The 22,633-nt window shown below is 42.6% G+C and overlaps 1 protein-coding gene across 2 annotated transcripts; it reads right to left on the bottom strand.

Moving 5' to 3' along the window:
• Window positions 1-1,829: 1,829 nt before the first annotated feature.
• On the bottom strand, window positions 1,830-22,370 carry LOC125887921 (transcription intermediary factor 1-alpha-like). 2 transcript variants are annotated; one of them, XM_049575054.1, is made up of 19 exons: window positions 21,700-22,370; window positions 21,364-21,482; window positions 19,822-19,969; window positions 19,078-19,210; window positions 16,973-17,089; window positions 16,596-16,710; window positions 16,239-16,385; window positions 15,951-16,065; window positions 12,879-13,255; window positions 10,597-10,626; window positions 10,340-10,474; window positions 10,149-10,254; window positions 10,008-10,065; window positions 9,781-9,913; window positions 8,440-8,792; window positions 8,048-8,183; window positions 4,691-4,765; window positions 4,092-4,247; window positions 1,830-4,002 (listed from the first exon to the last, which is right to left on the bottom strand). In XM_049575054.1, exons 1-19 carry the CDS (start codon window positions 22,001-22,003, stop codon window positions 3,763-3,765), a joined length of 2,997 nt encoding a protein of 998 aa, XP_049431011.1. In that variant the 5' UTR covers window positions 22,004-22,370; the 3' UTR covers window positions 1,830-3,762. The 2 variants fall into 2 exon arrangements, with proteins under 2 accessions (XP_049431011.1, XP_049431012.1); XM_049575055.1 differs by lacking the exon at window positions 10,597-10,626.
• Window positions 22,371-22,633: the final 263 nt, after the last annotated feature.

Genomic DNA, 22,633 nt, shown 5'->3' with positions numbered 1-22,633 from the left:
GTTGAATCAACGTCATACACCATGGCTGAATCACTGCTGAATTATGTTTCTAATTTTGAGAGTGAAAATGAATCAGCGTTGATTTCACAATGTTGTTTCATAAACTTTCAGTATTGTTTCAACATTGAAACAGATTTTTCTGAACGGTCAGTGTTGATTATGACTTTTGTGACGTTCTTACAGCCATCAGAATTAAACGTTGTTTAATGTTGAAACAACTGAAATAATTTCATCCACATTTCAACGTTGAAGGTTGGTCGTGTGCCAGCTGGGACGCTTTTAAAAATATGTTTTATGATTGACACATTTATGCGTGCTGGAAAGAATAAGACCTGAAATACAACCTTGGAAGATGTGGACTTCAATGTTTGTTTTATTGCCTACAGGAAGAATTCAGGCTACTGTGCTACAAGGTATGCATGCACACATGGAAATTGTCTTCCCATCAATGGCAAAGTCGACTTCTTCTGTCTGTGACTAATGATTGTGCTGATTACTCAACATCTGGAGCCGGTTTTGGGGTATTTTAAAAATCTCCTGTGGCTATGTCCAGACTGTATGCCTTGAAACCTTTTGGATATCTCAGTTAGAGGAAATAGAGGGACTCAAAAAAATAAATATTTTCACCACCACTGCCTGAAAATAACTATGTTTTTTTCACTGCTGCATTTGAGTGTGCTGCATCTTAAGTAAAGTGAAAGATCAAAACGGAAACTGGATCTGTGCTGTGAAAACCTCCTTATATTTTAATCCTCATTGATACTGGTGGTATTAAAGGTCCCTGCAGGCCAACTGCTGAGCCTATTTTTCTCTTTACTTACTGAACTTCACAGCTGTGCCGAAGAAAATGAGGCCATTTCCCTCAAAGTTAATGAATTAAAGCTTTTGTAACGGTGCCACAGATGCGGGCACACCGTCAGCCAAAGTGATCACGAACTGTGAGAAGGAGCCGGGTATAAACAAGCCACACACGCGCTTGCATGCACGCACACACACCAGTCTACCGGAATTGGCAAGGAGCGGAGAAATAATTGCTAGACTGCATTATAAACATTTTGTACCAACTCTGCAAATTCAATCAGTCTACTGACTCTGGGCATGGTGACAGAGAGAGGTTAAATGATCTTCTAATCAGAGCCACATGTCTCCACCACCAGTCTAGCCAGTCTAGAAACATCACCAAGGACTTGATATCAGGACACCGCAGGCATACAGGAAAGCCCACAAGTATATGGCAGTTATAAATGGGTAACTGCACTGTTTAAGTGTAGTGTGCGACAAGTCATGTCTCAATCTCTCCTCAGTCCAGCAGTCTACGTCTCCTACTCTGTTAACAGTCTTTCTATACGACCACATTTTAATGGACCATACCGGTGTTTTGAAAGTTGTACTCCATTAAAATGCATAATATACATTTATGAACGTTATTTAGACTTTCCAGACGGCCACGTGCCTCCATTTATTTCTCTATATAGTGCCACTACCGCAGGCCTGACTTAGGGTAGTGGCGATTTTGCAGTTTTATGTCATGTATCTTCCTTATTTAGAAAACACAGCTGCCTTTTTCAGTATTGAGCTCCCTTTTTTCTAATAAAACCCACTTCAAAACATCCCACTGTGGTGTAAAAATGAGCTTGCAGGGAACTTGTTGGAGGAGGTAATCCATCACAGTGAACATGTCTGCTTTTATTTTTGTCTTTTACTTCACGGTTGGAAAGTAGTGGGGCAATAATTGCACCAGCGATTTAACCCTGACAACAACAAAAGCAGACACAGCAATTGTTGTAATGGATTAGCAGGTTTTCTATTATTTTATTTAAGATTATTGTTGGGTTTTTATTATCTTTTTTTTTTTTTTTTTGATAGTGCAGCTGAAGATTGACAGGAAAGGGAGGGGAGATGACGTGCAGGTAAGGGCCGTGAGTGAGACTTGGTACAAAAACACCATTTGCAAATCAAAAACACAACAGCATACCTTGAAAAATGATCTTAAATATTGTATTATGAAGTAAATCATGCAGAAACACTTTCATAGTCCTGGAAGCATGTTTAAACTGTGCAGTGAGACCTCTAGGTTAAAAGTAGACTGTTGCTATGGCAGCAAAGATATGGTTCCTGCAGACATTTATCAGTCAAGGATGTGGCAACCCCTGCACTCTGTGATATTACACTTATCACAACAAAGAGCCCCCCTTTACTGCTTTCTCTAATCTTATCTTTACCTCAGCGTAATGTAGGAAGGAGATAATAAGCCTTTAGAAGCCGTACAACGAATAAAGAATGGCCACAATGAGAGTCAGATCAGCGTCTGATTATAAACCTGGCTGCCTGGAGCACAGTGAACATCTGAGGGCAACTTCTCATGCCTGCTTTCCAGAAACGACCAGACCTTCACTCCACCTCCGATCTATATTTAGGCTTTAACAAGAAACAGCAGCGTGAGCTGACCTCCCAGCTCCTGAGGTGGAGGAAATTGGAGTGGTCGAGGTCGCATTCAAACAGTGTTAATCTTGTTGTGGGGGTGCGGTACAGTTCCTTTGAAGCTCCACAAAGCTTGTCTTGCCACGTCTGTGTCAATCAGCAGAGGGCCACTAACACGGCCAGGCAGTCAGAGGCCTGCCCCGTGGGGCCCAAAGGACTCATTCAGTGTTAGTCAACACTGAACTGTAGACACTTGTTAAAGGAGAAAGTGGCTTTGCTTAGCTCTAACGTTGTAAAGAGGGGAGTAAAACATTTCTCATGTTCCAGTGGGACATTAATAGACTCCATTAACATGCATTTATAGGGTGAAGGAGGTTTATAACATTAATCATTTCCCAGAATCATAACTCAGATGTGAGCTATCATGTTTTATTTTACCCTGTAAACACCTGCAAGCTGACTTGCATGCGAGTAGGTTTATGGCTGAATGTTCTGGCTCTTGGATGTTTTAAGAAAACAGCTCACAATGCTGAGTGTGTGGAGAAAATGTTCCTCACCTAAAGTCATCTTAGTAAAAACAGAGTCTCACTTTGCAGTGTGCTTAACTCTTCACAATAAAATCCGAAAATCTTTTATTAAATTAGCACAAATAAATAAAATTGGACTTAACATTTAGCTTTGATCTGCAGCTCTGCACTATAAAGGCCTGACAAATGAGCCCAGGCAGAAATATTGTGTAACGATGTGTGACAGTGTAACATCTTAAACAGTCTTGGGTTTTATCTAACAGCTTTGACTGCTTTGATGTTTTTCATTTCACTGGCCTCGAGGGGCCCTGAAACACATCTTATTCCGCATAAGATAGACCACAAACATCAAAGCGGATGATTATCACCCTTCCTCTGATAACTTCTATATTTACACATGGAGCGCTAAACAGGAAAAACACAGCGGACCTGATGACAGCGTCTATAGCTCAGTGACAATGAATGTATCTACTGAGAGCAGACGTATCACTTAGTGACAGTGAACTGACAACTTGTACCCTGTAAACACCCAAATGTGCTGCATGTGTGTATTCTTGCAGGAACTGTAGTCGGAATCTTCAAGCTTGTTCAGAGTCAAAACAAATGCAACAGCAGTTTCGCAGTTCAGTCCAGAAAATAGAGCTAATTTGTTGCCCTGCATCATCGTTTGTTGCTTGCTGTACATTTAATCAATAATTATAAAACATTTTTGGTGACCTGAAGGTGACTGTGTGTCATAAATGTTTGTAATTACATGTAACACACCACATATAAGTTGGAGCTGGCAGTGTTGTCAAGCGATTCATTTGTGCTTTCATACTACTCCCTCCTCTCCACTGGGACATCTCGATGTATCCTGGGAGTCTGAACATGTGCGCTGACGCTTTGCAGGCTGGGAAATATTGTCAAGAGGTGAGAGGAGAGAGTCAGACAGGGTTGTAGGTATCATCTCCAGTTTGATTTCTGGAAAGGTCTGGTCAGGGAAGGTGATCCTCAGGTGCTCTTCAAACAGCTCTTTGAGCTTTCTGCCTGCCATGGCGGCCTCTGTGTCAGCCTGGGGACCAAGAAAAGACAACCAGGTGACATGAGCTGAATTATACTGGGGGAAAAAAGGCTTTCTGCATTTAATTCTCTTCACAATACCTCACTGAGGACTGCATGGCTTCCCAAGACGAGCCTGATGTCTGATACAAACTCTGCAGGACTCTGATAGCACACACTCTGCTTCGCCTCCAGTCGTTTCTTCACAGTGGAAAGATTCACCGGTCCCTTCACAGTCAGCATGTTATTTGCACATACCTACAGTATTTAGGAAGGGAGAGATAATTAAACAATAAAACTTCATGGGAAGATGTTGAAATAAAGTCATGATTAATGTCTCATGTACAGTATATAAATTGTGCACTAGAGACGAAGGATTTTCACCCCATTTTGTTATGTGAAGGTTTATAATAAACAGAGGTAATTCTCTGTGCTGCACACAAATATAGAGTTGTAATTACTGTAATTTATAGTTTATAATCTATAATTCTTAATGTTCATCCACTCTGTGCAATAACAAATACAAGGTCTCTGTCAGCAACACAAATCCCTGTGTATTTACAGCACCTGATTAATAATGTTTCTGTATTTACTGACAAATACTGCATATTACACATCATTAAAATTACAGTTACATTAACTCCATGTGACGTTAATCCTGTGAACTTTTCGCCCGTAGTCAGCTAAGCTTCCAGACTCACCGAGGGGGATGCAGGCCCTTGAAAGTCTGAACTCAGCTCGTTGCAAAACAAGTACAGCAACAGCCTCTCACACTTCTGCAGGGGGAGAAAAATACATAATACATGTCAGCACATAACTGAGGAATCAAATGCAGTTTTCCAATCTTTAGCCTACTCCATCTGCTTACTTACTGAATCAGACACGAGTAGCATATTGGTGAGGTTTGCCTCTCATAACTGGAAACTGATCTGCTTTGTGTCTAACTATAAGTCTTAGTTGTTGTTAAATCACTGCGTCAAGCTGCTAATGAAGAGTTCAATTGTGTGTGTCTGTTTGTTCGCAGCTAATCTTGGGTACTACTGGATCCATCAGCCTAATATTCTCCGTGCATATTTCTGACTGTGTGCTCCTGTACCTCTTGTGTTAGCGGTGATTCACAACTTTTCAAAACCCTTTTTTACTAACTTTTATACAGTCACTGAATGCTGCATCTTAAACCCTCTTAAAGGGGAACACCACCTGAATGAAGAATTCTATCATGTTATTTCCATGGCCTAGAAAGTTCAATCAATATTTGAGATTTTTTTGTGAGCTATTCTTTCTTACAGTCAGAAACCAGAGAAGTTATGCAGTATTTATACTTCTGCTCTGTACCTATGGCGTAGGCTCTGTGTCAACATAGAGCCTACACTATACCTTACACCATAGCCTGACATGCACCTCCTCAAAAATGTAACTACATGTCACGGTGACGCAGACCTCCTGTCTATATTTGTAAGCTGAAACCATTTCCCTCGGTGGAAACGAGGCTTTTATTTACTTTAATTTCACAGATAAGAAACAAAAAATCGTGAAGACAATAAAGCCTCCACAAAAACAGCATTTTAAGTCTTGTGAATGTTTAATCCTTTCGGGATTTATACTTCGGGATTTATCAGGCCTTAAAGGATAACTTTGGTATTTTTCAACCTGGGCCCTATTTCCCCATGTGTATGTGTGCGTATGATTCATAGGTACAACTTGTTTTAAAATTGGTTCAGTATTGAGGGAGGCGGATGCAGCCGGCAGCCACGAAACAAGCTAAAACGATAACGGGGGCAAATGCGTCCCGTATAAGTTTGCGCATTAAAAGTGCTTTTTTTCGCCACTGACTGGTTCAGATCGCCAGTGCTATCTCTGTAAATAGCATACTAAGCGTTTCCCTTACCCTTCACTTGCTCTGGGCTGTGTGTGACGTCATCTTGCGAGAGCTTTGCTTGTTGCCGGAAGAAAACAGAGGAGCCATGCAGAGCGCCGCTCAGAGTGGCGCTGGTTGTCCCGGAGTACAGTTGAGAGTTTTACTGCATCGATTGAAAACAATGGTTCATGTTTGTGCTTATCCGAATTGCAAGAACAGGATGTCGCACAACACCCCGTACAGCTTCCATAGGCTGCCTTTGTCGGACGGCAAGATGCTGAAGTTGTGGCTAGTTGTGCTACAAATGGATGCTAACACTCCTGTCTAGACACTGCGCCTTGCAGACCATCAGGTCTGCAGTGCTCACTTCTCCCAAGATGACTACTGCCAGCTGAAGAAGAGAAGACATCCAATCCCGAAACACCTGTTCCTCAAGAAAACGGCTGTCCCACGAGTAGAGAGAGCTACAGATACAGTGGAGCAAAGCTCTCGCGAGATGACGTCACACAGCCCAGAGGTAAGGGAAACGCTTAGTATGCTATTTACAGAGATAACACTGGCGATCTGAACCGGTCAGTGGCGAAAAAAAAAGCACTTTTAATGCACAAACTTATACGGGACGCATTTGCCCACGTTACCATTTTAGCTCGTTTCGCGGCTCCCGGCTGCATCCGCCTCCCTAAATACTGAACCAATTTTAAAACGAGTAGTACCTATGAATCATACGCACACATACACATGGGGAAATAGGGCCCAGGTTGGAAAATACCGAAGCTATCCTTTGAGCAGAGGAAATCTCTGCTTGTCGCCAGGCTAATTTATACAATGTAAAATGCCACAGGCTTGTGCTAAAAACATTAGTGTTTTGTCTGGGAATACTGCGAGTTATAATGGAGCCGATTTGTGTACTTGTGTTTGAAATTGTCGCTATTAAGCCATCTTTAATGTGTGTTTTGAATCAACTAAACTTTACAGCCATTCACAGAAACCTCTGTCGCCAACTAGTGGTTTGGAGGAGTAACCGCAATATGACACAGAGACACCACCGAACAAGTAAAAATGCTCACAACCGCATAGGCCACATTTGTAGGCTATGATGTAGGGTCTGCTGCACAAGTATAAATCCCCCTTAAGTCTCAAACTTGTGATGTCATAAGGTATTAAGTCCGGATCTGCTCCATAGACAATAAATGGGAGCCTGATTTTGTGAACCCACCGAGTGCTTGCTTCTTTTTTATATCCCAATGAGCTTTATTCTATTGTAGTGTCCTCAGCTCTGAAACAGAAAACGTTTACTCAGAACATTCCCCTGAGTGCTCTCAGTGTCATCTAGGACACCTTTACCAATTCATCATCTATGGAGCAGCTCCAGATTTTACAACGTATGACATCACAAGTTTGAGTTTTGGCTCTCTAGTTTTTGGATTTGGAGAAAGCTGTTCATGTTGGTATTTTTGGACTGTCACAGGCCACAGGAATAACACATATCAACATGAAAAAATGGGCGTTGTTCCCCTTAAACTGGCCAGGAGGAGCAGCAACTGCTTCAGTTTGGAATCTAGCAGCAATGTACGTGGTGGTCATGTGGTGATGTGCTGGCGGATTCTTTTACTAGCATTTCCACTTTGAAATTGGCCTTTAACATTTCTAGCGTTTAGGAATTGTTCCTGTTCAGATTTGTTTGCCAAAGTAAGACATCTGTGGTTTGTATTCATTCCACTACTCCCATGCAAACACTTTGGACACAGCCTGCCCTGCACTCCGTGCTCTCCACCCACATGCCCCCAGACACACCTGGCAAATATCTGCACTCTACTGAGTGTGATGTTGGTTGCTTTTCAAATGCACTGCTTCACACGCCATTGTATGTCTTGTAAATCTGAGATTTTCCTCAATACAATCACTACATCTTATTCTTGTGATACACAATATAGTTGCTGAACAGTAGAAAAAGCAATATGTGTGCTAGACCACCAGTTGAAACAAGGAAAATATGAGTTAGTTGGGCTAGCCAATGAGTGAGCTAGGATTCTGTTCGATGAAGGAACAGGAGGAGGGCGCTGTAACATCTGTAAACTATCGCATGCAACTACTAACAAGCTCAAAAAGGTTATACTTAAGGATATAGACAGACTTTGAGTACTGTGTTTGCTGTGGATGAAACTACAAACTGGGATCATTTTTAAAAAAGCGTACTGACTTGTTTGTCCACAGGGGGAAATCCTCCTTCAGATCCTGGCTCCTTCTTCACTGTTTTGGCTTCAGGTTTGCTTTCACAGTCGTACTCCATCTCAGGCACTAACAGGTCACGGCAGAAAGAGCAAAACCATTCCCCACTGTAAAGAGACAGCCCAGAGACTCAATGCAAAAGCCACTAAGCGGGAACAGACATTAACAAGTACATAATTCTGCTCTCAGATGAAAGCCTCACACCAAAAGGTGAAATAAAACTTGTCAAAAAGAGACTTGTTCTTATTAGCTGAAGGGTTTTCTTTCCACAGAACACCATATTTCTTTGATTCTAGTGCAAACATGAGTTATGGGGTTTCATCTGAGACCATAAATAAATTAATTTCCCCTGTCAAAGCTTGCCTGAGAGATTTGAGGAGAGTGGGAACATGGCACGAAAGGTGAAAAACCTTGGGACACTTATCGCAGCACAGCAGCTCTCCCCCAGTTCGACACACAGCACACAAGGCTTCATTAGAGTCTTCCAGCGGCGCTCGGTGCTGCTCTACCTGCTGTTCTCCTCCCAGTGAACGGATGCCATTTGCAGCATTAGTCTTACTCTGGTCCTGTGGGCTGCTCGGAGGCTGTGAGGGGCTATGGGGTTTGTCGTTTGTGCTTTGAAGAGGGGTAGAGACTTTGTTCCCCTCACCATGGGCACTGATTTGAGGTTGGTCACCTGTGCTGTCGGGGAGGCTGGCTCTTTGGTTGGCTTGTACCTGGAATCCACAGAGAGAAAAACAACTCTGATCAAAGTTAAACCAAAAAGGTGCTTAACTTTGATCCACAATAATTGCCATCTCCACACAGGCAACTTTTCTGTCCAATAGGGGATTATCACTGATACTTCAGGTGCCATCACTTCTGGTTTTACCTCCAAATAATTAGGTTTAGGAAATCTAACTCAGCTGTGGGCTTTTTTACAACCTGTCTCACTGCTTATGTTTCTTGTCCTGTTTGATAGATGATATCTGTGTTCCCAGATCTCATTAATTACTGTGGTGAGGCAGTGTTATGGTAACCAAAAGTTGCATTTCTAGCTATTAAAGTTGTAATAACCCGCAATTTTCATTTAAACTCATACTGTTTTCTTACAACCCCATCGCCACAAAAAAAAGCTTCTATTATACATTTCTGCAAACCAGTTAGGTTACATTTGCATGTTTTTATGTGTTGGATATGTTGAAACTTCACATCTACGCTGTGGTTAACGTGTGGCTAGGTTTAGGCACTAAAGCCACTTGGTTATGGTTAGGAAAAGACCATACTTTTAAATAAAAACAACCACTCCTTGTGGCACTATCCACACTGGAAAAGCAGCAACAGGTCGCCCACGTTTAGTGCCTAAAAAGGCCCCAAAACCACGATACTGACTCACTAAATCATAACCGGTTTTGTTGTTTGCTGGTCTCAAACAGTGGTCTGCAGCTTAGCAGGCATCTTACCCCAGTGACAAGCCATCCATCATCCCCTCCATCTCCTGATGACAGTCAGCTCATATCCATAGTCACTTTAGAAACGCTGATATGATATGTATGAAATGGGCCAGTGGAATGTTTTGTGGTGTGCACAAACGACTGGGCTGTTTTTTTAAATTTGCTGTCTTCCAACAGTACTAAGATTTTGCTAAAAGCATCTGCAAGAATCTAATCTACACTATAAATATAATAGTCACTGGACTGTATTAATAATCCATTGTCTTCTTACGTAGCTGCCGTCATCATCTGGCTCGTCTTTGATGACAATGATGGGCCCTGGTGATGATCTTCGTCTTTTTTTCACAGCTGAGCCCACTGCTCCGCTCGCCTGGTGTGTTTCTGGAGGTTTCCATGTCACAGTCCTTGGAAGCAAGGCATGAACCAATTAGAGTAAAGCCAAATTCACTGGAGAGACCAATGGCCCAAAGGGACGACTGTACACAGCTGTCGCCTTACCCTGGTTTCTCCTCCTGGGATACAGCAGTGTACCCTAGTGAGTTCTGCTGTCCTTGCACTTGAGAGAAATAAAAATCCTCCATCAAGAATACAGCAATACATACAATGTGCAAATTACAAATTATGATGGTCCAGACATACCATTTCTGTGTAGCAAAGAAGGTGGCAGGCTCTGGGGATAGTTAGGTTTCAGTATATAGATGGGACCACCTGAGTCACTCCTCCTAGTCAGATACGTAGGTTCAATCTGAACACAGTATTGCAAATTGTTTACTACACTGTTAACATAATGTATATAAACAAAACTGACATTATTGGATGGAGTCACTTGCCGTCTGTCGTGATTGAGGTGAACTGACGCCGCCATTGATGGGCAGTGGTGTTATCTGGGTGTACAGAGGTGAGGAGGAAAACACGTCCACAGGTTTGGGTTGGTAGCTGGAGCTGCTTCCCATCCCCCTCAGAGGCTACAAGACAGAGACACAGGAAGATGGATAGAAGTGCTGCAGTCATTTTCATCCTACATTCCTGTCAGCGTCTGTAAGCATGTGATGATGGAGGTGGAGATGAAAGAGTGTGCTTTCATTACCCTGTCACTGGCTGCGTGGGTCGACGCCACCTGGCAACAACCGGAACACAGAGGACTTAACCATCAACAAAACACTCAGAAGTTCCAGGCTGATCCTGCCTAAGAGTTATTTTTGGTTTATTGTAGCTTTAACTTTGCAGGTGCAGCTCATCTTTCCCCTCCTACAAAATTCAAATGCATGTGTCTAATTTAGGTTGTTTCAGATGCACCTAAAGGAACAGTTCACCACATAATCAAAAACACAGATATTTCCTTTTACTTGTCGTGCTTTTTTTCCAATCTAGATTGCTTTGGTGTGAGTTCCCGTGTGTTGGAGATATAATAAAGTGCCAGACATCTCTACAGCCGATATCTCCAACACTCGGCAACTCACATCAAAACAATCTGGAATCATGAATAGCACTACAGATAAGAGGAGAAACATGTATTTCAGTCAGGAACACTTAATTAAAGAAAACTTTATTTCCATTTGCAGTATTATATTTGGCAGTATGGCTCTGCTCAGGGGCCTCTCTGGCTACAGAGAAGGCCGAAGGTGGAGAAAACACATCTCTCTGCCCTTCCATGCACCTACATGGACAGCCTTAAGGCAAAGAGAGCACACTTGTCTGCCCTTCCATGTGCAAACGAGGAAAGCCTAAGGCGGAAAGGGCACATCTCCCTGCTCTTCTATACGCCTACATGGAAATCCTAAGGCAGGTAGAGCAGCAGCAAAGGCCCCCCATGAACAGAACAGAGCAGCATCAATGACAAACAGAAATGACATTGATAAGTCAGACACAGCATGAAAAGGAGGAGCTGGGGTGGAGGCGGGTTGCAAAGCAGCTTGCAGAGGAAGCAGCAACAGTAGGCAGGCCAGAGCAGTTTAAAGAGGGCGCCCTGAATGAGATTTGCTAATTGGTTGCATAGAAAGGAATCATGTGATCTATCAGCTGACTCCCTTCCATCAATCAGCTGCTCCATCAGCTGATTGGGCTGTTTGAGATCAGCTGATGGAGCTGAGATGTGAGCTGAGCTTGACACTGTGTCCTGCCTGACCTAACCCTATGCTTCATTTTTGATTTTGGGGTGAACTGTCCCTTTAAAGGACCGTACCAACATTTTTTTAACACATAACACGACACTGCAGTTACACCAATTCACATATACTTACCTTAGTACTGAGCAACCTATTCTCTCCATCAGCCTGTTACTATGAGCCACGAGGTCCAACACTAACACAAAATGTTCAGCCAAAGTCAAAACAGTTTTTGTTATTTTACATGACATTGCATGCTGATAAAATCTAATAAATCTACACCCACACACAGTTTCTGTGTGTTAAACTCTGCTTATTAAGTCATGGACATTTACTGTACTTACTTTAATACCTAAGATTTGAAAGTTTTAAGGGGTTTTATTACTAACCACTCTAGAGAATGCAGTCACTGTTTTTGCAAACCTTCCAGGAAGCCTTTGGTTTTCATTTATTTCACAACAGTATGAAATGAACTTGCCTCATCATGTCAGCTCTTCTATTTATCAAGATTAAATGAACACTCTGAGGTAATTTTTTCACATTAATCTGCTCTTACAGTTGCACTACGGCATAACAATAAAATAACTCGAGACAAAACAACAGCAGACAGGCTCTACAGTTAAAATTATAGACTTGTCAGTTATCCTTAAATATCTTTAAGTCGATTGCACCATAGTGACGTATAAAGAAAAACAACTAAAGCACCCAGAACACAATCTAAAAACCTACCACATCTTGATTTAATATATACTCAGCACTATCATGACACAATCTGCAGTAAAACACACAACACGCTGTTATATTTCTTTCCAAATGAGAACATTCAAGAGTTCATTATGCAGCTATAACAGCTTGTTCACATCAGTGTGACACAACGTAAGTGTGCACTTCACACGCCAGTATTGTCCTGCGTACAAGCCTATACTTCAGAGCTGGAACCAAAACACCCTGTGAACTAGACTAAACAACTTGGATGACGAGATAATATCAAGCCTTTTCTTATGGAATCTTGGGCCCGTTCTCTGTCACATGTTGGCTGCTGTCGCACTGCAGATTTAGCTGTTTTATTTTATGACTCTGAGTCATAAGCGCGTCCAAGACTAAAATCCATCTTGACAAGGAAAGACATAAATTGCCCAGGATGTGAAGGCTGTCAGCTCTATTTAGGACAATGCCATCCTCTGTCAGTGCTCGTTAAGAGGGCTTGTCAGTCAAACGGACACGAGCGACACATGCACACTCACACACAGAGGCGTGCACCAACCTGGGGCGTAAACCCAGGGCTTGGTAGGCTGCTAGTTGGGCTGACGTGGTTGGCAGGAGGCACCATAAACCTGCGGCCTGGTTGGGGAAGCATAGTGTGGGAGGGAGAACCTCCTTGCAATGGCCCTGGAATAGTTCGCTGTAGCCGGACGCTCTGGTACCACGTCCAGGGTGGAGGAGGTGGTTGGGGCTGCCAGTTGGCCTGCGGGTTGAGCTTGTCCACCTGCATCTGGAGCTGAGCCAGAGTACTATGGGGTGCTCCCAGGGCAAAGCTGTGGGGTGAGCCTGAGGGGCCCTGCCCAGGGTGGGAGAGCTGATGAGGGATACCCTGAAAACCGCCCAGCTGGTGGCCTGGTACACTCTCCACCACTAAAGAGCCTGAGGGAACATACACATAGAGACAGGAGGAGCATAACAATTAGGGATGAAAATACAATCTTCTGCAGAAAACTGTGGAAAGAGAAAGTTTGTGTGGAAACTTTAGGGGCTATAGAGGGGGAAAACCAATTAGGGACACAACTACGGCTTTTATCAGTTATGTCATTGGTTATATTTCAATTAATCTGTTAAAATGGGTTTAGTGATATGAAAAAAATGTCCCTCACAAGTTCCCAGAGCCCAGTGGCATGTATTCAATTGGCTTGTTTTTACATTCCAAAACCCAAAGATATTTAATTTACGATGATATAAAATCCAATCTTAACCACTCGCCATTCCATTTTGATGCTGTCCAGACAGTGCAACTATTGAATCATCGAGTTCTAACGTCAAACAGGAAACTCTCAAGGGACAGATAATCATGACAAAAGGCATGTGACAGCTTTATGCAAGGTTTGTCATATTAACATAATCTGCCACCATCTTTGTTGTTATGCTTGTTTTATAAGCAACCCAATCCCCAGAATCAATGCTGGCATTGTATGTTTCTGCAAATGATACATTTGTGCATTATTATGTAGCAGATACGTTAAAACCTTATATTTTAACAATGCTGTGGTTAATGACTGGTTAGGTTTAAACACACAGAAGATGTGTGGAAAAGATCATGTTTTTGGCTTAAAACAACTGCTTTTCGTGGCACTATCCCCTGTGGAAACACAGTGATGTCTCTGTAAAAAACAACAGCTTGTTGTGGCGCAATCAAAACTGGAAATGCAGCAATGTCTCGGTGAAAACAATCACTGTTCATGGCGCTATCCGGCAGGGAACAAAGCAATGTCTTAGTATAAAACAGCCGCTTTTTGTGGATCTGTCCCCAGTAAAAACGCTGCGATGTCTTGGTAAAAAACAATCACTTTTGTGGCATTATCCCGGGTGAAAACACAGCAATGGCTTGGTAAAAAGAACTGCGTCTGGTGGCACTATCCAAGCTGGAAATGCAGTAATGTCTTTGTAAATAGAAACCACTTTCACAGCACTCTCCTGGGTTGAAATGCAATGTCTCAATAAAAACCAATTGGTTTCGGTGGCACATTCACAGGTGGAAACACAGCGATATCTCTGTAAAAAAAAAACAACAGCAAGCTTTTGGTGGCACAATCAAGACTAAAAAAGGAAGCAATTTTTGTGGCACTATCCCCAATGGTTTCACAGCAATAGGTCATTAAAAACCAACCACACTTAGTGCCTAAAAAGCCACTGAAAACACAGCAATGAAACAGCTGGGTCACAACAACCATGTTGGCAAATATGTGGGAACAGAGTTGCAAACCACACACATATTTTTTTAGGAATGTGCAAGCTACACCAATTCTGGGAAATGGTGAATGTTACAAAGAAATTCGAAAGAGATTCTGGGATATTACTGCAAAGTCACTTACCTTGGGAATATAAATGATTGTGTCATGGATTATGATAAATATGTGGCCAAGATATTCCCGATAACTAGCATTGAGGCAATAACAAGGAATTGGCACAAGACTAAATCCCCTAATATAGAACAATGGATGAAATTATAGGAGATTTGTGCTATACTTTGTGCTTTTAGTTAGTAAATAGGAGAAACAGATGATTTATGACACAGTGGAAAAAACATCTGGAATAACTAATGAATAAACATTCTTTAAAAATTGGACATTTGTAATCATGACTGTTCTACTTTTTACACTTTTTGCTCAGTTTTTCTCTTCACCTTTTTGATTGTGGAAAGATTGTTGTAAGTTGTTCTAAATGATACTTATGGTTGTTTACTAAATAAATATTTATTTATTTCCTGTAACCGCTTATCCTGTTGGGGGTCGCAGGGGCAGCTGACATTGCGTGAGAGGCAGGGTACACCCTGGACAGGTCACCAGACTTTCACAGAGCTGACACATAGAGACAGACAACCATTCACCAATTAACCTGCATGTCTTTGGACTGTGGGAGGAAGCGGGAGTACTCTGAGAAAACCCACGCTGACATGGGAGGACATGCAAACTCCGCACAGGGGGGCTCCCCCACCCTAGGCTCAAACCAGGAACCCTCTTGCTGTGAGGCAACAATGCTAACCACTGTGCCACTGTGCCACCAGTAGATAAACATTTAAGTAAAAAAAAAAAAAAATGCAGCAATGACTGGCTTAAAAAACAACCAGTTTGGCTGTTTGTTGGTCTCAAACAATGGTCTGCAGCTTGACAGGCATCTCACGTAGATATCACATTATCAACCATCCCCTGTTTTACTTGACTTCAGGGAACATTATGATGCGTTTCAAATATGAAAATGTAACACATTTGTGGTTTGCAGAAACATACAATGCAGACATTTTCTTCTGGCTATTTGGCACGTATTTGAAAATGCTGTCTTTCAACAGTAGCGAGCTTTAGTTAAACGTATCTACAGAAATACCAAACAATAATATGATCAGTGTGGCTTTTATTGTGTGGTTAGAGATTGTGTAGCAGTTAACCAGTTCAACAACACTCTTGAAGTTATCCAGTAATACAGTACAGTAAAATTTGGTTGAGGTTTAAAGCTCTCAAAAACTACAAAAACAGAAAACTCACAATGAAAACAGTGCCCTGACCAAGAGAAATGTATTCTGGGGATTCTGGATAAGCTTCCATAACAGAGACATTTGTTCATGTCTTACCCAGATCAACATTTGAGGCCCAGTAAGAGGATCGACTCTGGAAGCGTACAGTGCTCTGTGGTATGAACGAGGTACTACATTTTGCCCTCAGGAGGTTTCCAATCTGAAACAGAATCTGCAACAGAAGGGATGTTATTAATAATTTTTAGAGGAGGACGCCTGTGTGTTACAAAAGGCATATGTTCCCACTTCATCACGTCCAAGATAGACCACGCTCCTAACTGGCTTTCAGAGCTGAGGTTCATGTTGGGGGAAAAAACAGGACTGTGATGATCAGACAGGCCTCACCAAACGTTTACAGTACAAGAGGGCCGTGCCCCCATTCCTGGCTGTGGCCCATTTGGTGAAGTTGATGACATGATCCAGGTGTCTGGATAGATAGCCGATGTCCTCCTGTTGTTTTCGCAGGACAGTCTCGTGATCCTTTGTTACAGCCTGGAAAACATGAATAAGTGAACATCTGCAGTGTTCAAACAGCTCGAGGGTATGCGCTCTGGGCCTCGGGGTAAGACAGTCAACGGAGTTTGCATGCAAGTAATGTTCCTCTGGAAACAACACCACAGCAATCTACAGGTCTGCACCATGCAGCTCATAAACAACACAGTTTTATGATATTTGTGATATATTTAGAAGCTTTTCCCATACCTCTAGTTGATTAACTAGCATCTTGCCCTTTTTGTTTATCTCCAGGATCAAACTGCAGATGGATTTCTTTATTTCATTATGAACAGACGTGCGGTTCTGATCAACCTGAACAAGTCTGAAAAACATAATTATTCACAACCATCAATAAGCATTCAAATTTGATCAATTCTATGCAAAGCAAACACACTTTACAAACATCTTTTTATTACTGGAATCGTGCATTCCTTTATCCTTAAACAGTTGTTCTTGTTCATAAAATTCAGAGGTCATGGGGAAGAACAAAATGGCTCACAGTTCTGTAAACCATGAGTGCGTTCAACTTTTGTTTAGATTCTGCACACTTGACATATATAATCGTGTGGTGTCGTAATACATACCCACTGTTTATGGAGTTAGACACCTCTTCGATCAGTTTCTGTTTCTCCTGCAGCTGATGGGTCATGCTCTCCATGTGCTGTTTGTGGTTTCTATAAGCATCTTCAAGGAACTGGTAGCTAATCCAATAAGAACATATTACGTCAGTGGGTACAATACTGACAGTGAACGTGCCTCTTCAACTTGGATATGAGGACGATGTGATTTACAGCAGCAAGCCTAAGACTAACAATGGTTCAGTGACACTTCTGCAGGCAGCACAAAAAACAATATGGTTGAAATCAGTGTCATGAAAACATCAGGATTTTGTAGTATCAAAATGTATATTAATTTCATGCTTAATCAAATGTCAGGCAGTCAAAGTTATGTTAATCACATTTAACTACACAGCAGTGTTAAAGGAGCTCTATACAATATTAAGAGTGCATGATTCAGAGATTGTCTGCACACAGTTCTCAACATGAAGGTCCCTCTGATGGTGGCTAGCTGCTAACAATGCTAACAGCATGAACAGTGCAAAAAATGGTAAAGCAAGGTTTAAGCTTCTGCGCACCTACGACGCAGAGCGCTTTGTAGAGGCATTGTGTTCCTCTGCGACCGACGCAGAGACGCAACGTGCACCTCCAAAAAATTGTAACCCCACATCGAGGCAAGGCAGACCCAACGCAGGTTTCACTTCCTGCTGCAGTACCACAAAACTGCCTGGTGCCATTCAACAGGCGTAGACCATCGGCGCAGTCGCCTCTCTCTTCGATGTTGTTGTAACATTTGTAATAAGCGCATTTGTTGTTCAATGTCAATCATTTCGAGCTTCAGCAACAGTCCTTCTCTCTTGGTCGCCATCTTTACTTTGACTAGAGCCAATCCGGAAGATAAACAAACAATGAACAAGCAACGACCATAGATGTCACAGAGTCTAGGTAGGTATATAAAAAAACACAGTGCCCCCAAGCGCTTTGGTGGGGAATTGCATAGCGACAGAGACCAATAGGACGCAGAACTGTGATAGGCACACAGCAACTGTGTGCACGTTGCGTCAAGTGTACGCAGAAGCATAAAGAAACTTTCATGGTACTGACAGAGCTAACGGTGTGACAATACTTTTCAGTGTACCAACAACATGCCGATATTATCGTGCATCCCTAGTTTCAATACCAGTGTTACACACACGGGATTTAGATGCACTGACATGCACGTGCAGCCAGACCGTCTACCACAACAACGAAACGAGGAGCTCTGATTTCAAAACACACAGAGGTAGTGTGACTTCATTTTATGCTCAGAACACCTTTCCACCACTATATCTTCATGTAACAGGCTCAACTATACAGCAATAATATGTGTAACAAATTCAAATGTGCATTTGTGATATCAAGTATTATAATTACACAAAATGTGGAGGTACCTCCCCTATAAAGGTGTGTCTCCTGCCTTACCTCTCCCCTTTTTGCATGGGGGAGGTAAGTGGCATTGCTCTTGTAGTAATTTCCATGTTTTAGTGCTGTTAAGCCATGTTTAGAAGTTCATTTTTTAGCCTATCCCATCTATAAAGGGGTGTCTCCCGCCTTACCTCTCCCCTTTTGCTGCTGGACTCCATGGGAGAGGTAAGTGACATTGCTCTCGTAGTAATTTCTGTGTTTTAGTGCTGTTAAACTGAAGTTTTTTTAGCCTAAACTTATTGTATAATATGCTAACATATTCCTGTGTCACTTAGTTTGTGCAGGGGCTTGAGTTTATATGGTTGTTATTGTCGGAGGATTTTGTCTTTAACCTCTTCCTGTCAGGTATGTTTTCTGTGTTTTATTTATGCACTCCATGGGAGAGGGGCTCAAGTTCATCTGGTCATAATTGATGGAGGATTTTGTTTATATCTCTTGCTGTCAGTTGTCAGGAATAAACGGAGATCACCTCCAGAGATATCCACAGTCTTGGCCTCTTCATATCAACACAATGCAGACAACACTAGAGTCCACGGGTTACATTTACATAGCAAATAGTTGTTTTATGAATTCCCTGAATGTCGTATAGTGCTCTGTTAATTGTAATGTCAAACAAAACTGAACCTTTATATGGCATAGATGTATTATAGTATAAATTGTGACTGTACTTGTGGTCCTTGTGCTTCACTAGCTGGCAGTCACGGCAGGTTAGCAGGTCACAGGTCTCACAGAACAGCTTCAGCGGCTCTTGTTTGTGGATGTCACAGAACATCGGCCTCTGAGCCGACACACCATGGACCTCTGGAAAACAACAAAAGGTCATCGTCATTTGGCCTTTTCCTCTGTGCAAGTAATTTCTGTTCTTACATGTGACGCCCTCGATAATAACCCTTTGACTTTTGCTTCTTTTCAAACCACACATCTGAAGGTTTTAATTTAATTTGAATCGTGCAGCACTTAATGAGCAATGTGTTCCATTATTTAACTTAGTGTGAAGGTTTCATTTGCTCCAATTACCACAAAATTGCTTTTTTTCTGGGTAAGATGAAAAATTTCAGTGTACCATCTGGGCCATTAAAAATATTAAGTGTCACCATTCTTGGTGGATAAGCATAAAGGTTACTTCAAACAATATTAGTCAAGAATGTAAAATATTGTTGCAGGTGCCAAGGTGATTCGATTTTTGACACACTGAATGCTGGGTCATGTTTAGTGGACTGTCCTAGAAGAAAAGGTGTTCAGTTTTTATGCATTTACCCCTAAAAAAAAAAAAAATCTGTTATAAGTTTAATACAAGAGCCAGAGCAAAGTGTGACATCTGCAGCACTGAGCTTATAATAGCTCTTTTCTTTGTCATGGAAACACCACGAGTAATTCAAAGAAGAGAAAACTGAAATAACTGGTGAGAATACCTTGTGATACTTCAGCCTTCTGTCTGATGGTGTGGTCTTTGGTAAATTTGACTCTTTGGTGGGCCTCCACACAGGTGACACAGAGGTACTCGACACAGTCCACACAAAAGCCGGCGGCTTCAGTGTTGTCATCACAGGTCATACAGAGCTGCAGGTAAACGAGACATGCATCAGAGGATGATACATTTTTGGTGGGCAGGTAACATGTTGGAGAGATGCTGGGCCTCATTTGATAGATCCAATCAGCAAAAATAATGTCAGGGTGGGGCTGGCGATACAACAACTATATGCGATATATCAATATATTTTCAAGCAAGATATAAATTTAGACAATGTTTATATCGATATAGGCTCAAGTTGTGTTACATACCAGTGTGCATCTCTCCTCTCTCACACTCTCTGCACAGCTCCACCCCACTCATTCACTCACAGAGACACAGAGCTGCTCCTCTGTTTAACCTGGCTGTTAATTGTCGGTCTATATGTTGCATATGCTACATTAAATTTACTTTTTTAGTGCCAGGTTGGACCCCTTTTGCCTTCAGAACTGTCTTTATTCTTTGTGGCATAGATTCAACAAGGTGCTGGAAACATTCCTCAGAGATGTTGGTCCATATTGACATGATGACGTCACACAGTTGCTGCAGATTTGTCGGCTGCACATCCATGATGAGAATCTGCCGTTCCACTACATCCCAAAGGTGCTCTATTGGACTGAGATCTGGTGACTGTGGAGGCCATTGGAGTACAGTGAACTCATTGTCATGTTCAAGAAACCAGTTTGAGATGATGTGAGCTTTGTGACATGGTGCGTTATCCTGCTGGAAGTAGCCATCAGAAGATGGGTACACTGTGGTCATAAAGGGATGGACACGCTCAGCAACAATACTCAGGTAGGCTGTGGTGTTTAAACCATGCTCAGTTGGTACTAAGAAAATATCCCCCACACCATTACACCAGCAGCAGCAGCCTGAACCGTTGATACAAGGCAGGATGGATCCATGCTTTCATGTTGTTCACACCAAATTCTGACCCTACCATCTGAATGTGGCAGCAGAAATCCAGACTCATCAGACCAGGCAACGTTTTTCCAATCTTCTATTGTCCAGTTTTGGTGAGCCTGTGTGATCTGTAGCCTCAGTTTCCTGTTGTTAGCTGACAGGAGTGGCACCTGGTGTGGTCTTCTGCTGCTGTACGGTCTGAACTTCAGCAGGTCGTCTTCACCATGTCTACATACCTATATGCATGAAGTTGCTGCCACTTGATTGGCTGATTAACCATTTGCATTAACAAGCAGTTGAACAGGTGTACCTAATAGTGTATATCCGCCTGTAAATACCTAGACATGAATTTTTGTCCATATGGCCCAGCCCTATGTCAGAGTAAATGAAAGACATATTGAAGTACCGACACCTGTGAAGTGAAAAGAACCTCAGTTTTCCCACTTCAAATCCTCTCTTGCTCATCATGTAGGAATGTAACAGCCCTGACTCAAACTAGTAACAACGCTGCCCCCATATGGTTATGCATTTTGTCACTAACCTGCACCGTCCTCTCCACTGTGCTGCTGGGAGCCTCAACTGAGTCCTTCACAAAGGCATTCTCCATCACATCTACCTCCATGCACTCCTGCCTGCACACCGGACAGCGGATCACATTCACTGGAATGAAACAGGGTCACACATGTGGGTCAAAATCAGCAACACTGGACATGCATGTGCTTTTATTGATGACATAACTGACACATGACACCAGATATTTATAGTCAGATCCATGCACTTAAGCCCGGCAGCCTTACAGAGCCACACTGACTGCATGCAGGGAGGGTGACACCCTTTAATCGATCCATGGTCATTGTTTGTAAACAAAGTGACTCACGTGGTTTGCTCGCGCTCTCAACCTGGGAGTTTGGCGGCTCTGCCATGGCCAGATTCCTGGATGGTGAAGGCAAGCATTTCTTGCAGAAAGAGTGCAGACACGGCAGAAGTTTGGGCTCTCGGCTGTGAAAGTTCAGGTGGCAAACGGGGCAGGTGTCCAGGTAATTCCAGCCGGTCACACCGGACTTTTCCTCCTGCACTTGCTTGCTCTCCGCTTCGTTCCCAACGACGATGGCAGCAGCGGCAGCGGCAGCAGCAGCAGCAGCAGCATCCCCCGGCTCCTGCTTCTCTGTGCGTCCGTCCATTTGCTCCACTTTTATCCTCCGAGGCTGTTTCTCTCTGTGTTTACGAGATGTAGGATATCCACACAGGTAAGGTCATTCCTCTCCGACATTTCGCATCTTCTCACACCTCAGTCCGTGCTTCTCACACAGCGCTGCTCACACAGAAACAAATCTGATAACATGGTTGTAAAACGACAGAATACCGAGCGGAGCACAAACCTGTAGCCCCACAGATAAATACACAATAGCTCCGTGTGACGGTGTCGTGCTGCAGATGTTGTGAGATGAGATGTAAGATGTTGCTCAAATTGCACCGCACGCGCTCGTTGCGGCACGAGAGGGGTGGGGTCAAACTGCGCGCGCTCTTACAAGAGGAACAGTGTGTGAGTGATGGAGGACAAACTCCACCCGCCACAGGCTGAGGTTAGTAGGATGGTACTCTTAAAGTAAGTGCGTTACTAAACAGTTACCTTTTATCAATTAATATATAGTTAATTTGACTGATACTGCGTTACATTTGTGTTGACGCTACTTTTCATCCTGTCACATCCATCTGACCTGAAAACCAAGCCAGTTTTGAACTTACATGGCATCACCTCTAGCCAACCAAAACGTGTGTGCGCAGAGAATCATTAATTTTAAACGTTTCCA

This window comes from Epinephelus fuscoguttatus, linkage group LG4 (assembly GCF_011397635.1).
Source record: "Epinephelus fuscoguttatus linkage group LG4, E.fuscoguttatus.final_Chr_v1".
Classification (NCBI taxonomy): domain Eukaryota; kingdom Metazoa; phylum Chordata; class Actinopteri; order Perciformes; family Serranidae; genus Epinephelus; species Epinephelus fuscoguttatus.
Note: the sequence above shows the minus strand (reverse complement) of the source record. Positions and strands in the feature narration are given on the sequence as shown.